Below are 16,115 nucleotides of genomic sequence, written 5' to 3' on the forward strand. Positions count from 1 at the left end.
AATTGGAGATGTTTTATCTTGGTAACTGCAGACAGCAAAGGTGTTTGAACAGGCCTTCGGCTTCCATATCCCATAGGATGCAGTGTACGGCTAATTTGCCTACAAACGTCCGGTGGTCATAATAATCTGGCCACTCAGTGTATACAGACACTTAATTGTCTGTTGGATAAAAGAAAGAAATACTTTAGTTTTCATAATTAAGGTAATAGTTATATTCTAAAATTAATGGATGCCTCTATTAAAAATTCAAACCAGCAGAAGACTATAAATCAGTTCTACTCCTCAGAGATTATCAAGTTTAGGTGACAAATTAAACACCAGTCAGACTGTCAGCTGCAGAACCTGATTTGTTCAAGCAGGCAGGGGGATAATTTGGCCAGGCTCTGGTGCTGAATCTAAAGTAGGTGACAAAGAGAACAAGAATTGAACCTATCCCTTTCTTTCACCTGGTGGGATACAATCTGTTTCCTCCCCAGGTGTCAGGATTGTTACTCTCCCTCCATAGCCATGACATTTAGTGTGTCTCAGCTCCATAAATATAACTTAACCTCTTTTTTGGTATCATCTTTCCATGACCCAGACCTTTCCTATGGAAGAATTCGGTGTGAATGGGACAATGACTGAAAGTGGGAACTCATAGATTTAAAATGAGGACAGGCAGAATGGGTTTCTTTTCTAGCCACGTTCCTCTCTTACATGTAGGAGTGGAGTATGGGGAAGTTGGATTTAACCAGTACATTCATTTGCTAGGGCTGTCCTAACAATGTATTTCAGACTGTGTGGCTTAAACAACAGAAATTTATTTTCTTAGAGAATCTAGAAGCCTAAAATCATCACGTCAGTAGAATTGGTATCATCTTGAGGGCTTTCTCTGTGGCGTACAGGTGGCAGCTTCTCTGACTTTGTATAGTCTTTCCTCTCTGTGTGTCTGTGACCTGATCCCCTTTTCTTATAAGGATGCCAGTCTTATTGCATGGAGGCCCACCTATATGATATCATTTTACCTTCACTGCCTCTTTAAAGATCTACCTCCAAATATTGTACAGTTACATTCTAAAATACTGGGGATTAGGAGCTTACATATAAAATTTTTTAGGAGGGCACAATTCAGCCCATAACTACTAGTACTGGAGTTTTAAAACTTCAATATATTAAAGTGGGAAAGGGCATATGTAAGAGATGTGAAATTTTGTCCTCATATAGCTTACTAATTAAGAGGGACAAGAAAACAAATATAATGGCCAATTAACTTTTTAAATATATATGGATATATGCAAAGAAGAAAAATAAAATGAGGTAAGGAAATAGAGAGTGCATTGTTATTTTATATAGGTTGATAGAAAAGCTCTCCATGACTTGACATTTGAGCAGGATAGAAATAATAGCTGAAGGTGATTCTGGTCAAGATGGTGGCATAGGTAAATACAGTACTCGCTGTCACCCACAACCACAGCAAAATTACACCTAAAATACAGAACAACCATCACTCAGAACCACCTGAAATCTAGCTGAACAGAGGTCCTGCAATTAGGGAATTAAAGAAAAAGCACATTAACAGAAACACCAATCAGAAAGGATATATGCACCCCTATGTTTATAGCAGCACAATTCATCATAGCTAAGATCTGGAAACAGCCTAAGTGCCCATCAGTAGATGAATTGATTAGAAAACTGTGGTACATCTACATGATGGAATACTATGCTGCTGTAAAAAAGAAGGAATTCTTACCATTTACAACAGCATGGATGGAACTGGAGAGCATTATGCTAAGTGAAATAAGCCAGTCAATGAAGGAAAAAATACCACATGATCTCACTCATTTATGGATAATAAAGACCATTATAAACTGATGAACAAAAATAGATACAGAGGCAGAGCAGCATCGAACAGACTGTCAAACTGCAGCGGGAAGGCCAGGGAGAGTTGCGGGGGGTGGGGTAGGGAGGGTAAGAGATCAACCGAAGGACTTGTATGCATGCATATAAGCATAACCAATGGACATAAGACACTGTGGGGTAGGGGAGGCCAGGGGATTGTCAAGGGCGGGGGGAAAAAAGGAGACATATGTAATACTCTTTGTAATACTTTAAGCAATAAATAATAATAAAAAAAAGAAAGAAAGAAAAAGCACATTGACACAGGTAGGAGGGGCGGAGTTGCAGGGCAGAATGGTGGGACCTGCTGGTCCCACACCCACGTGTGGCAGATAAAAATCAGGATGGATATCTTGGCTGTGGAGGTTTCCCTGAGGAGTGAGGGGTCCCTGATCCACACCAAGCCCCCCAGCCCAGTGCCGGGGGTTTCAGTGCCAGGAAGAGAATTTCCCACAACTTTTGGCTGTAAAAACCAGAGGGTGTTGTGGCTGAGTGACATGAAGGCTCCTGGAGTCCCAGGCAGTTCCTCTTAACTGGCCTATGCAGAGACTTACTCAGATTCTCTTCCTCTGGGCTATACCAGTAGTGCTGGGGCAGCAGCTTGAAAGGAACCTGGGACATTTGGAGAGGAACTAACTTGTCTGGAATCATGGCAAGAGCTGGAGGGGCAGCTTTCTTCTAGACAGAAGGGCTGGCAGAGGCCAGTTTCCTCTGCTAGGCCCTCCCCATCATAGAGCCAGCAAACAGGCACCATATCTGAGTCTCCATCAACCTGGCTCAGACTTTTTGCCCCGCCCTGATGATTCCCTGACACCCGACCCCTCTGAACTTGCAGGCTCATCCAAGCCATTTCCAGTGGCTTTTCTATACAACTGTCCTCTCTTGCCTCATGCTTTGGACTTCCATAAAATCTCTCAAACAATCATCAGCTGGTGTCAGTGTGCCCTGTATAACTCTCAGTAAGTGACCCAAGGCCTGGCACTAGCAGCAACCCTCCTTGGTTTACAGCATGACATCTCCTGGGTATCTACAAAGTCAACACAAGTAGTAGCCATCTACAGATTGCTTTGTAGATCATGCTGGGTCCTGGGCAGAGCCCAGGCAGAGGCTGACTTTATACCTTCTGGGAGGCCCCAGAGCCAGTGCACCTGGTGGTCAGCAACTTAGACCACACCAGTTTACAACCTTACCACCTCCACAAGTGACACATTCAAGGGGTGGACTCAGTGAGCACCAAAGCCCCACCAAAGCAAATTTTGCTCCATAGGGTCAGCTTCTACACAGCAGCTTTTTCAAAACTGATTGGCCTGGGGATCAGTTCCTCCCAGTGATGCCAACAGCCATCAAAGATCAACTATAATAGGACAGTACATACAGCTCAAACAGTGGCACACCTCGAATGCCCAGCTCCGATGACTGGGGAGGCTGAACCACTGGGCCCTACAGGATACCTAATACACAAGGCCACTCTACAAAGTTCAGGAGCCATAACAGATCTACCTAATACATAGAAACAAACACAAGAAAATAGCCAAAATGTGGAGACACAGAAATATGTCACAAATGAAAGAACAGGAGAAATCTCCAGAAAACAAACTAAATCAAATGGAAGCAAGACAACTAGCAGATACATAGTTCAAAACAATGGTTATAAGGATGCTCAATGAATTTAGTGAGAACTTCAAGGAATTAATGAGAAGATCAAAGACATAAAGAAGGACCAGTCAGAATAAAGGATATACTCACTGAAATAAAGAATAATTTACAGGGGATCAAAAGTAGAGTAGAGGATGCTGAGATTCAACTCAAGAATTTGGAAAATAAGGAAGCAAAAAATACCCAATCAGAACAGTAAAAAGAAAAAAGAATCCAAAAATATGAAGATAGTGTAAGGAGCCTCTGAGACATCTTCAAAGGTACCAACATTCACATTATGGGGGTGCCAGAAGGAGAGGGGAGGGAGCAAGAAAAAGAAAACCTATTTGAAAAAATAATGACAGAAAACTTCCTTTACCTGGTGAAAGAAATAGACATACAACTCCAGGAAGCCCAGAGAGTTCCAAACAAGATGAATCCAAGACACATCATAATTAAAATGCCAAAGGTTAAAGACAAAGAGAGAATCTTAAAAGCAGCAAGAGAATAGCAGTCACAAAGGAGTGCCCATATGACTGTTAAGTGATTTCTCAACAGAAACTTTGCAGGCCAGAAGGGAGTGGCAAGAAATATTCCAAGTGATGAAAAGCAAGGACCTACAACCTAGAGTACTCTATCCAGCAAAACTATCTTTTAGAATTGAAGGTCAGATAAAGAGCTTCCCAGACAAAGAAAAGCTAAAGAAATTTATCACCACCAAACCAGTATTGCATGAATGTTAAAGTCTCTTCTTTAAGAAAAAGTAGAAAAAAAAAGACGAAATCAATGAACAATAAAATGGCAATTCTATATAATAAAGAGGGAATATGCAAATTGACAGTCACTCCACTGCAAAGATGTCAGCGCCCACTGCGAAGGCAGGGATTTCCGTAATACAAGTTGGCTGCACCCGCAGTGGAGGCCGAGTTCCCGTAATGAGCCTTAACAAGCAATCAGCAGGGCCCTGAGGCTGTGCCTCCACTCTCCGCCCCTATGGGGCTTGACAGGACCTCAGGCTGTGCCCCCCACCCTGGCGCCAGGCTGGGGGACCTCAGGCCATGCCCCCTGCCTTGGCGCCAGACCGGCGACCTCAGGCTGTACCCCCCACCCTGCGGGGCTGCCTTGGCACCAGACCGGGGACCTCAGGCTGTACCCCCCACCCTGCGGGGCTTGATGGGGGACCCGAGGCTGCACTCCCCTCCTGGCGGGGCTTGATGGGGGACCTGAGGTTGCGCCCCATTCCGGCGCCGGGCCTGGAGACCTGAGGCTGTGTCCCCAACCTGGCGGTGCTTGATGGGGGACCTCAGGCCATGCCCCCCCGCCCGGCAGGTCTTGACAGGGGATCTCAGGCCACGCCCCCCGCCCCAGCGCCGGGCCAGGGGACTTGCCAGAGGACCTGAGGCTGCGGCCCCGCCCGGCGGGGCTTGACAACGATGAAACCGGCCGGGTCTGGATCTAGCCCAATGGGGGTGGGGCCAGCCGGGTCTTTTTGAGGCACACATGGGTGGGTGGGGACTTGACTCTGGGTCCTGTGGAGCACCCCAGACTCTGATGACAGGAGGATTTTCATATATATTTTACTAATTTTCTTTCATCTCTGACACTTCTATTACAGAGAAAGGGCAAATAACAATATTAAAATATTTCCTCTAATTAATCCCCTTTTAATGTGGATGGATTTTGTGCACCGGACCACTAGTAAATGCATATTTATCAACAATTGAATCTCAAAATCAAAATAAATGAAAAAGCTGAACAGAAACAGTCTCTAGATACCGAGAATATTTTGATGGTTGCCAAATGGGAAGGGGGATGGAGGTATGGGTGAAAAAGGTGAAAGGATTTAGAAGTACAAATTTGTAGTTATAGTATAGTCTTGGGCGTGTAAAGTACAGCATAGGGAATATAGTAAATCATGTTCTATTTACTAGTATGTAAGGTGTCAGATGGGTATAAGATTTTTGGGGGATGATCACTTAAGTTTTATAATGTCTAATCACTGGTGGTACACCTGAAACTAATATAATATTGTATGCCAGCTATAGCTGAAAGTAATAAAAAAAATGATAAAAATAGAAATAATAGATGAAGGAAAGACATGCCCTGAGACAAGATAATGATTGGTCTATGTAAGGAACAGCCAGGAGACCCAAGTCACTGCCATGGATAAAAATGGTAGATGGCATCAGAAATCTATTAAGAAGTAGCAGCCCTCTTATATAGTGATGCCTATAATTTCATTAATCAAAAGTGGATGAAATCATATGATAGGTACATAAACATTTTGTTTTTACCTTGAAACAATGGGGGATAATTTACAAGGAATTAAATTGCACATATCTAAAGTGTACAATTCTATGAGTTTTGACAATTGTTGTATCCTGTGTGACTAAATCAGAAACTACATCTATTAAACCTACTTTTGATTATTAAATATAAAATATAATTTGTAATACTCACAAATCTTATTATTAAGTATATTTGTGATTTAATATTAAACATATTTGTAAGTATCAGACATGTTTGTAATGCTCATCTTATTTTCTGACCCCCTGAATACACACATACTCACCATACATTACTTCTAGAAGGATTAATGAGGAGAATCCTCATTGTTTTTTCTTCTTCTTTTGATGATGTTCAAGATGATAACAATATTACTATTACTATTAATAATAGGTACTTTATAGTGAGTCCCTCTTATGAGTCAGACACTGTTATAAGAGCTTTACATGTATTAATTAGCTTAATACTCATCATAACCTTATGAGGTAGCTACTATTCATATTTTATGACTAGTAAAAGGGAGGCATGGATCATTTAAGTAACTTGAATTAAGCCATATAATTAGTGAGTGTTGGGACCCAGATTCAAATCATGGCAGTGTAACTCTGAAATATATATTTCTAAATTTTAAGCCAGGTTGCTTCCTAATAGTAAAATCTTATGAATATTTAAATTTTCCTTAGTTTAAATGCAAATCAAGGCCTATATAACTTTCTTGCTCCCATTCCATCTTTTTTCCATGAAAGGAGTTTATTTTACTTTACCTTTGTTTGCTTCTATGTCTCTTAATATATCTTTCAGTGTGGTTTAGTTTTGGACCCTTTGGTTTAGGCTGAGGGTATAATCTTCAAGTTCACCTTCATTTTAGATCTTCCTTCGTACAAAGATCAGTCTTCCTGTCAATAAGACCTGTAGCTAATTCGGTGTATTTGTTCAGTGCTTACTCACTTGATTTATCGGTCCATAAACCAAATTCCGCAAAATAGTCCAGTCACCAGTTCACAGAAGCTCCTGCATAGCCAACTCTAAAAGTGTGTTGGGTTCCTAAAACTTCTGGGAGCATTAACAGCTGTCTTAAACTAGCTTCCTGGAACCTTTGGCAGCCTCAGTACAGCCTCATAAAATAGACTGAATAAATTTGCACCTATTAGTCAATTTTCTACAAAGGAAAGTATATGACTACAGGTAAAAACAAGTTTGACATTAACTAAACTGGACTACTTGGATAAGGGATAACTTCTAATTAAAAACAAAAACAAAAATGTTTTATTTTTATTTTAATAACATAGTTACCAAACTTCTAAACTTTATTCAGATTTTGCTCTTTTTTATAAGTGAAGTCCATTTTGACAAAGATAGGGAAATTGGTGTATATTTTCAAACAGAAGTCGTGTAATATCTCACAGAATATCTGGCTGATACTTTTATTTAGTGGGCAAGAAGAAAAGGAAAGGCAATCTGACTGGGAAGACGGTACTTGATAATTTTCTAACTCTTGAATTTTTTCTACCTAGAGAAATATTTTTAAAGGGAAATAATTGTGCTAAGAAGGTTTTGAAACAATTAGAAAAAGGGTTGTAATTTTGGATAGAAGAGCCAGTAGTTTTTATGCAAAGTTGGTCATGCTCCACATGGGCTTGGCAAGCCCGGGATATTGCAGGACTTGGACTTGGTTTGAGAGACAGAACAGTGTTTGCAAATAAGTAGGGGCTTGCTGAATGAAAAACATAATACAGATGCTGATTCTCTTAAATAAACCTGGGCCACCAACTGTGCTTATGTTGGGGAGTTTTACTGTGTATATTATACCATCCTTCTGCCCAACCAGTTCCATTTTCTTGCGAAGGGTATTGGAACACAGTATATAGGATTACTATTTTACAAGTGCCAGTAGATAAGACCTTTGTGAATGATAGCATGTAGTATATTTTCAAGGTACAGGTAGAATTAAAACCTTACAATATATAAGAAAATCCAATTTCATAAATAAAAATTTAAACAGCAACTTACTTTTATCTCATAAAATACTAACGTGAGACTTTTTTCATATTAATGTCTTGATGTATAGATCTAGCAGGTTATGGAATTAGAATAACTTGAATAACTCTTGAAATGGTAATAAGATGTGATTTTCGCTTTTTATTATAGCTAAAGTTAAAATTAAATTCTCAATAACTTCTACTGTTAGGCTTTTAGGAAATGACTTATCTTAGACATTTTAATATTTAATATTAAGTGATTTCAGATTTTTTCTATTATAATAATATTCTTCCTACTTTCTTTTTAAAATGTCCACATTCTTTATTCTCCTAAAGCACAATATTTTGTGAAATGGATAGGATAGAATATATCTGTATATATAAAAGACTAAATGCTGTCCATCTGACTGATAGCTTGATGCGCACTGACTAAAAGGGGGCAGATGCTCAACGCAGGAGCTGCTGTGACACACACTGGCCATTTAAAAATAAACAGCACCACAGACCTGGTGCCGACAAACCAACACTCGGCTTCCCCCATGTGGGACACAGGCCCTGCCACCACCAAGGAGAGACACCCCACCAAATTGCAGCTGACACTGCCAAGACCCCATGGCGCAAAATGCGGCCAACAGCCCAGCCCAGCCCAGCCAGGAAATGGTGGCTGTGGGCACTGGGTAATGACGTCACGTAGCAATGCCTGGCTTCTTCTCCCTAGTGACTAGCCTCCTTGCAGTTTCTTCAGCCCAAGAACATGACTTGCTTTATAGCCAGGTGCAAACATTTTACACTGTAACCAAATGTCTGTGAAGCATTTTCCCGTGCCTCATCTCATTTGATCCTCACAGAAGTCCTGGAGTAGGTAGATAGGAGAATCCTATTTTTTCATTAGCAAGACAATGGAGATTTAGAAAGTTTAGAAACTTGACCCAACTGGAAAGAAATAAGAAATGGTGGAAGTTGAAAATGACTTCAGGTTTTCTCACTGCGCAGAATATAGTCAAACACTGCTGCAGTTAAATATTTTACCCTTTGTTCTCCCTGCGTGATCTACAATAATAATCTGCTTCCTGTTGATATTTACTGCTGTGTTGCTGACAATTACCTGAAAGAGAAGTTGGGATGCTTCACTGGGCTGGAAAAAGTTTAGCTACATCTGAAAGCAGGTCTAATTAAGCAAGTTTATTTATACATATAAAAGGCTAAGTTGACTCACACATGCGAGATACATATAAAGCTCTTGCTGGTGCCAGTCGAACGTGTGTTTCAACCTGTCATTGTCGATCGTGAACTTTATTGACACTTTTATTATAGAGAAAGAGTGAATAGTGATATTAAAATATTTCTTCTAATTAATTTCCTTTCAGCGTGCACGGATTCTTGCACCGGGACACTAGTGTTATAAAAAAAGAAAATGAAAAACAGAGCGGCAAAATGCCTATCTAAAGTCATCGTTTTACGGTGTTTGTTTGTTGTTGTTTTTTGGTTTGGCTATTTTTTTAAAAATATATTTTATTGATTTTTTACAGAGAGGAAGGGAGAGGGACAGAGAGTTAGAAACATTGATGAAAGAGAAACATCGATCAGCTGCCTCCTGCACACCCCCTGCTGGGGACGCGCCCGCAACCAAGGTACATGCCCTTGACTGGAATCGAACCCGGGACCCTTGAGTCCGCAGGCTGACGCTCCATCCACTGAGCCAAACCGGTCAGGGCAAGGTTTGGCTATTTTTGTTTGTTTAGTTTTGTTTTACTGTTAGGGTACTGCCTATATTTTATACAGGGATATAATTATTTTTAAAATAGATTTTCATATTTTGAGAGAAGCCAAGTTTTAAATAACAAATTATTGAGTCCATAAAATAAGGTTTTAAAACATTTGGCATGACTTCAACAAATAAATTTCGAGGAACAAGATAAAAAGAAATGGAGTGTGAACTAATATATTAAAAGAGTCTTAAGAGACCTATCAACCAACCATAATATATTTAATAGAAACCTGATTCAAACCAACTAAAGGTTAAAAATTAAATTATGAGATAATCGGATCCACAGTTAAAAACCAAGTGGATCTTGAATGACATTAAGAAATTACTGTTTGACTGATTTGACTTTGGGTGGTGGATGCAATATACAGATTATGTATCATAGAAATATACACTTGAAACCTATATGATATTAATGGCTAATGTTACCCCAATAAATTTAATACAAAAAAGTAATAAAATAAAATGGAAAAAAATTACCTTTTGATTTTTCTTTAGGTGTGGTAGTGGTATTTTGGTTATATTCTTAATTCTGTATCTTTTAGAGTTTTACACAAAATATTAACAGATGATATGATGTAATGTCTGAGATTTTGTTCAAAACGATCCTGGGTGTATATAGGAAATGAATGGTTGTTACAGAGTAAAATAAATTGGTCATATGTTCACAGGTTTTGAAGCTAGGTGATGAGTATATAAGTGTTTATAATATTATCCTCTTTATTTTTGTGTGTATTTCAAATTTTTCTTAATTAAAAATTTTTTTCTTAAGTCATGCTGGTAAAACTATAGAAGAAATGTTGAAAACATTCTATTTTTGACCTTTTAAGAAAAAAGTGGCATGAAATGAAATGCTGTCATACTTTGTTCCCTAAATGCTTTAATTGGTAAGTTTTATTTAAATATTTTTACTATGTATATTACTGAATTCCAAGTTGGCTAAGTCAACATATTAAATGGTGAGATCATGATCTTGTCAATATTTTAAAACTTTACTGATTTTATTGATTATATGTTCCTCATAGATATAGTATTTAGTTTGGTAAGTTATAGAACTCCAGTCCTATATAATAAAAGGCTAATATGCAAACTGACTGAACGGTAGAATGAGCGGTCGCTATGACACGCACTGACCACCAGGGGCAGACACTCAACACAAGAGCTGCCCCCGGATGGTCAGTGCGCTCCCACAGGGGGAGCGCCACTCAGCCAGAAGTCGGGCTCCCGGCTGGCAAGCACAGTGGTAGTGGCGGCAGCCTCTTCCGCCTCTGCGGCTGTGCTAAGGATGTCTGACTGTTGGACATCCCCCGAGGGCTCCCGGACTGAGAGATGGCGCAGGCTGGGCTGAGAGACCCCCTCCCCCCGAGTGCACGAATTTTGTGCACAAGGCCTCTAGTAACATAATAAAAATGTAGGTTCCCTTGTATATATTAATCTCTTTTGAGTATGTACCTTTATTGGTGATTTTGAACATGAACTGTTATAACTGACTGTCATAGTGTCAAATGTTTATTTGGTAAAAAATGTTGCTTCTGACTGGTTCAAGCAAAATACTTCCCAAAGTGCAGCAGCAACAGCACAATCTGTCATATTTGCAATGAGGAAAAATTGGCAAGGATTACAAAAGTTACTTAAGAAAGATCTTCACAAGGAGATGAAACACAAAAGGAAATGCCACATAAGTGGGATGTAGGGCAAATTCCTGAGGAGATCACAGAGAAATAGCAGAAGCTAGTAGGAGTTGGGTCAAAAAAGCTCAGTAAGAAACAGGATGCCACATTTGTGGCCTAACCATTTATTTCTCCAAGTTTACTGTTAATTCCAACATCGATCAAACTCATTATTTTGTCCGTTTCTTCCCATTCTGAAGTGAATGCTGGTGATCTTTTGGAATTCCCTTTAGAATTCTGTTCAGCAGTTGAAGAATCACTCTAGTTAACTCTTGAGGTTTTCTCATTTGAAGGATAGGCAATGAGATCAGAATCTGATTTAGATACATTTTTGATAAATGCATTTCAGTCAGGGATTTTGGCGATGACATTCTCTCCAGGGTTCAGGCTCTCTCCACAAATTCTCCATGTTCATAATCCATTAGTCTCCATTCCAGGATCTACTCCTACTTGTTCTTGTTCCAACAATGGTATGGTTTTCGACTTGGTTGTTCTTTCTTGTGAAAAATTATTCTACTGACAACTGTGGGTTTAATTTTCTTTACCAAAGGTTCTGAGTTATTTTCTATTGGAGACTACTTGAGAGCCAATGGACTATTTGCCAATGTGACTTCATCTTGTCCTTCATGTTCATCTTTTTTCCCATAGAAATTAAATGGATTTTCTGGGGACTCACAGGTTGGAGAGCATCCATGGAGAAGGCCTGCAAATTGCTCAGGATCATATTCTTTTGGGAGATCACTGTCCTCTTGTTGAGAGAGGTTATCTGTATGGTTAGTTTTCTCACTGTTAACCTCTGTGATTCCCACAGAAGAGGTGGGTGGGCTAACCATTGGCTGGATAGAAAGCTTACACACTCTGGGAATGTGTTGATTTAGAAATATTCCTGGTTGTGATTCATTCGATGAAAATTCAGAGAGGACATAATAGATGTTGTTGAAGTTGGGTCGAATAACTTTTACAATATTTTTGAGGGCAGTGTTGGAAGGGATGGAGGAGAGCAGTCAGGTGTTGGGCCTGTGGAGCTGTTTCTATGGTTACTCATTCCTGTAGCAGAAATTGCTCTGTCAGAGGCATTATCAGTTCCTGGGTAAGGAGCTCTTGCAATTTCTAAGGAGCAAGGTTTCTTTGTAACTCCTGTGTCCCTGAGATCACATAGAAAGTTCTTGTTTCCTGAAGGAAACATATCCAGAGAAGCAGATGGTATAGTTTCTATAGTGCACTTCATCGTTGGCTAGGACTCAGTTCTACATGGTGAAAGTTCAAAGTGATTCCCACTGGGCTGGTTCCTTCAGGAGGTCCTGGGGAAGAATCCATTCCTGTCATTCAGCCAACCCCACCCCCATTCCTTGGTTCAGGTTGCATCACTTCAACCTCTGCTTACATCATCACATATCCTTCTCTCTAAAGTCATCTTTTCACTTTATGACATAGCTAAGAATGGTGTTGTTTATGTCTCTTTTATCCATCTTTATAATAAAGGATTTTATATAATGCACTAGAGGCCCGATGCACAAAATTTGTGCAAGAGTAGGCCTTCCTTCTTCTGGCTGCCGGCACCGGCTTCCCTCTGGCACCCGGGATCTGGGCTCCCCCCACTCCCCCATTACCAGCATTCACCCGGGATGCAGGCTTCCCTCACGGCCCCGGTTTTGTCTGGAAGGTCGTTCGGAAGGACATGCAGTTTAATTAGCATATTATGCTTTTATTATTATAGATAGAGACTTTATTATAGGATCTTTTATTTTAAGGTATTCCTTATAAATCTGGGAATGTGCATTGGTAACCATCAGTCTTGTATATACTTTTTTTCTAGGACTTTTTTTCTACAATAAATTGAAGGGACCTCCTCCACCAAAGGAAGACAGAAAATTTGACAGCTTGAGTTGTTTCACATTTATACTCAGTAAAGCATACACATAGGAAATACATAGAGAAGAATCTTTCCCTTATCAGGTTTAGCGGCTCAGTTCCAATGGTTGGCTGTAATCTTTACAAACAATAAAGTAAAAATGAAATAATCAGCATGGAATTTTTTTCAAGAAAAATAACAAGCAGACAATAAACCCTAAATATCATGTATTTCTTAAATTTGTACAGTTTGCTTCTTTCTTTCTTTCTTTTTTTTTGAAAAAACTATGCTGAATAAATGTAAGTTTTATATAAATATTGAAAGTAGACCTTTTGGTATAATAATTTTCTAAACTGTCACTTTATATAAATTTTGAATTTGTTATAATCTGGTTAGGTTGTAACAGGGGCAACAGCATTTGTGTTGCTTTTGATACAAAGGCAGCTGCCTTTAACTTAAAGAGCTTCTGCCTCAGCAATTTTCACTTCGATGTTTTAATTTTGGAACAAATGTTTATGAAATATTCTGAGTGCCTTTGTATTTAATGACTCTTCTCCCCAAATATCTATGAAAACTATGTTATTGATTCACATCAATAAATTTATATTGTTTTAAATGTAGCAAATGATATGAGAATATATACTGTATAGATACAATCAACCAGGTCCTTACTGTCTTATGCAGTATAAATAGAACAAATGTATATGGTATTAACCCTACACTCTTGTTGAATATATCTGAATAATTGTGCACAGTTCTTTGCTATGCCTTTTAGAATTCTTACTCTGGTTATTCTAAGTCACTTTACACTAATATGTTGTTTCTCCTCAGGTAGTATTTTTTGAATGTATGCTATCCATTCTAAAATAAACATTTGTTGTGGATACTGTCCATGCAGACCAGATGGGGTTTTTAAGGCTTAATAATTGATGGCTTCATGTAATTGCTCTTTCTGAGATTTTGAGAATTTTTTTTTCCCTATATGTTAGTAACTTTGTCTTCTGCAAGATGGTTTACAAGCATTATTGTACTTAGTCCTTATTGCAAATCTTTAGGTTTGGCATTGTTATTATCATTTTATAAATGAAGACAAAACAAAACAAAAATATAAAAAGGCTTCCACAAATATGAAGTAAGTAGACACAAGCCTATCTGTGTGTTAAGACCAACACTTAGCCTCAATATATAGTGTCCCAGGTGATTCCTGTTTCAGCAGCATTGGCTCCTACGAAGTGCTGAATTAGGGTAAGTTCAGAACCGCACTATTTGACAATCTGGTGCTCTACAGAATGTTATGATAGAAATTTGAGAAGACAATACAACTTGACGAAATTGAATAGTTGTTAAGGGCCCAGCACAGTAATAGCATATCTAGGATTAGCTGTTTGAATTTTAGCTACCTGGCTTGCTTACAACTTTTCATTTCTTTGGACTTTTAATTCTGAATTTGAAAGCCAAGTGCTGATATATATGGAAACATTAAGTAACTCATATATTTTGTGTTATATCTCTATGCAAAACAAACTATATGGTAATAAATTTTTCTTTTCTCTTTTTTCCTTGCTTTTTTTTTAATGCAGTGGGATGCATTTTGCTTTTATGCTGGAGTTCACCCCTGTGGCTTGGATTTATCACAGTAGCATCTGTCTTCGGTCTGTTTGCTAACTAGAAATCAAGAAAAGACATGAGGAGGTTTGTTTACTGCAAGGTGGTCCTTGCCACTTCTCTGATGTGGGTTCTGGTTGATGTCTTCTTACTCCTGTACTTCAGTGAATGTAACAAATGTGATGACAAGAAGGAGAGATCCCTTCTACCTGCTCTCAGGGGTAAGTGCTTAATAAAATAAATGTTACTTTTATAGAGATAGGGAATGGTGATGACTCATGACAAAACATGAAACTTCAAAATAGGGTTTTTTAAAAAAACGATTATTGAGTTAGAAGAACACTTTGGCAGAACTATTCATGTACATTTAACTGTGGTAAAGCTACTCTACTTTTCTTGGCCTCAGTTTCTTGTTGAAAGAAATGAGAAGAATGAAATGACCTCTGAGGCACCTTCCAATTCTAATAATTTCTATGTTCTGGGACTGTACAAAAAGAATAATTCAGTGAACATTCAAATTGGACAGAATTTTAAATGTAGGCTTCCAGAAGTAAAAGCCCTTAGAGACCAAGTATGTAACAAAGAAGGAAACCTACTAAAGTGAGACAGTGGGAACTGTAGCAAAATTGAACTGTACATGACACCCCTAAAGACTTACAAATATAATAAAACAAACAAACAAACACTTTTTAAAAGAAAATACATGTTGGTGGCCAGATCCAACCTGTGGGCTATCAGATTATTGTCCTACTAGAGGCCTGTTGCACTGATTCGTGCATGTAGGGGGCGGCGGAGTTCCTCAGCCTGGCCTGCACCCTCTTGCAATCTGGGACCCCTTGGGGGATGTCCGACTGCCAGTTTAGGCCTGATCCATGAACCGACAGTCGGACATCCCCCGAGGGATGTAGCATTGTGCCACGCTGCAGGTGGCCAGGAAGGAGCCTGAGCTGGGGCCAGGCACCACACTGTTCATGCTCATCCTGGCCTGCTGTGCCTGTGGCTGCCGCTCAGTAGTGCTGCTGTGGAGTCAGGAGAGGCTCCTGCCGCTGCAGCTGCGCTCACCAGCCTTGAGCCTGGCTTCTGGCTGAGCGGTGCTCCCTCTGTGGGAGTGCACTGACCACCAGGGGGCAGCTCCTGCATTGAGTATCTGCCTCCTGGTAGTCAGTGTGCATCATAGTGACTGGTTGACCGGTCGTTCTGGTTGTTCAGTTGTAATGATCACTTAGGCTTTTATATATATAGACTAGAGGCCTGGTGCACAAAAATTTGTGCACTCGGCGGGGAGGTGGGTCCCTCAGCCCGGCCTGTGCCCTCTCGCAGTCTGGGACCCCTCGGGAGATAACGACCTGCTGGCTTAGGCCTGCTCCCGGGTGGCAGAGGGCAGGACCAATTCCTAGGTTCAGCCCCTGGTTGGGCTCAGAGCAGGGCTGATTGGGGAGTTGGGGCGC

At 39.8% G+C, this 16,115-nt stretch overlaps 1 protein-coding gene across 1 annotated transcript in view; it reads left to right on the forward strand.

The window, feature by feature from the left end:
* GALNT13 (polypeptide N-acetylgalactosaminyltransferase 13) overlaps positions 1-16,115 on the forward strand; it is a 506,269-nt gene that overhangs the window by 81,491 nt on the left and 408,663 nt on the right. The window contains exon 3 of the mRNA XM_014534061.1: positions 14,643-14,888. Within this exon, the coding sequence (XP_014389547.1) occupies positions 14,747-14,888 (142 nt within the window). The 5' untranslated portion in view covers positions 14,643-14,746. The remainder of the gene's footprint in view (positions 1-14,642; positions 14,889-16,115) is intronic.

Source organism: Myotis brandtii, unplaced genomic scaffold (genome assembly GCF_000412655.1).
Source record: "Myotis brandtii unplaced genomic scaffold, ASM41265v1 scaffold125, whole genome shotgun sequence".
In the NCBI taxonomy this organism is placed as follows: domain Eukaryota; kingdom Metazoa; phylum Chordata; class Mammalia; order Chiroptera; family Vespertilionidae; genus Myotis; species Myotis brandtii.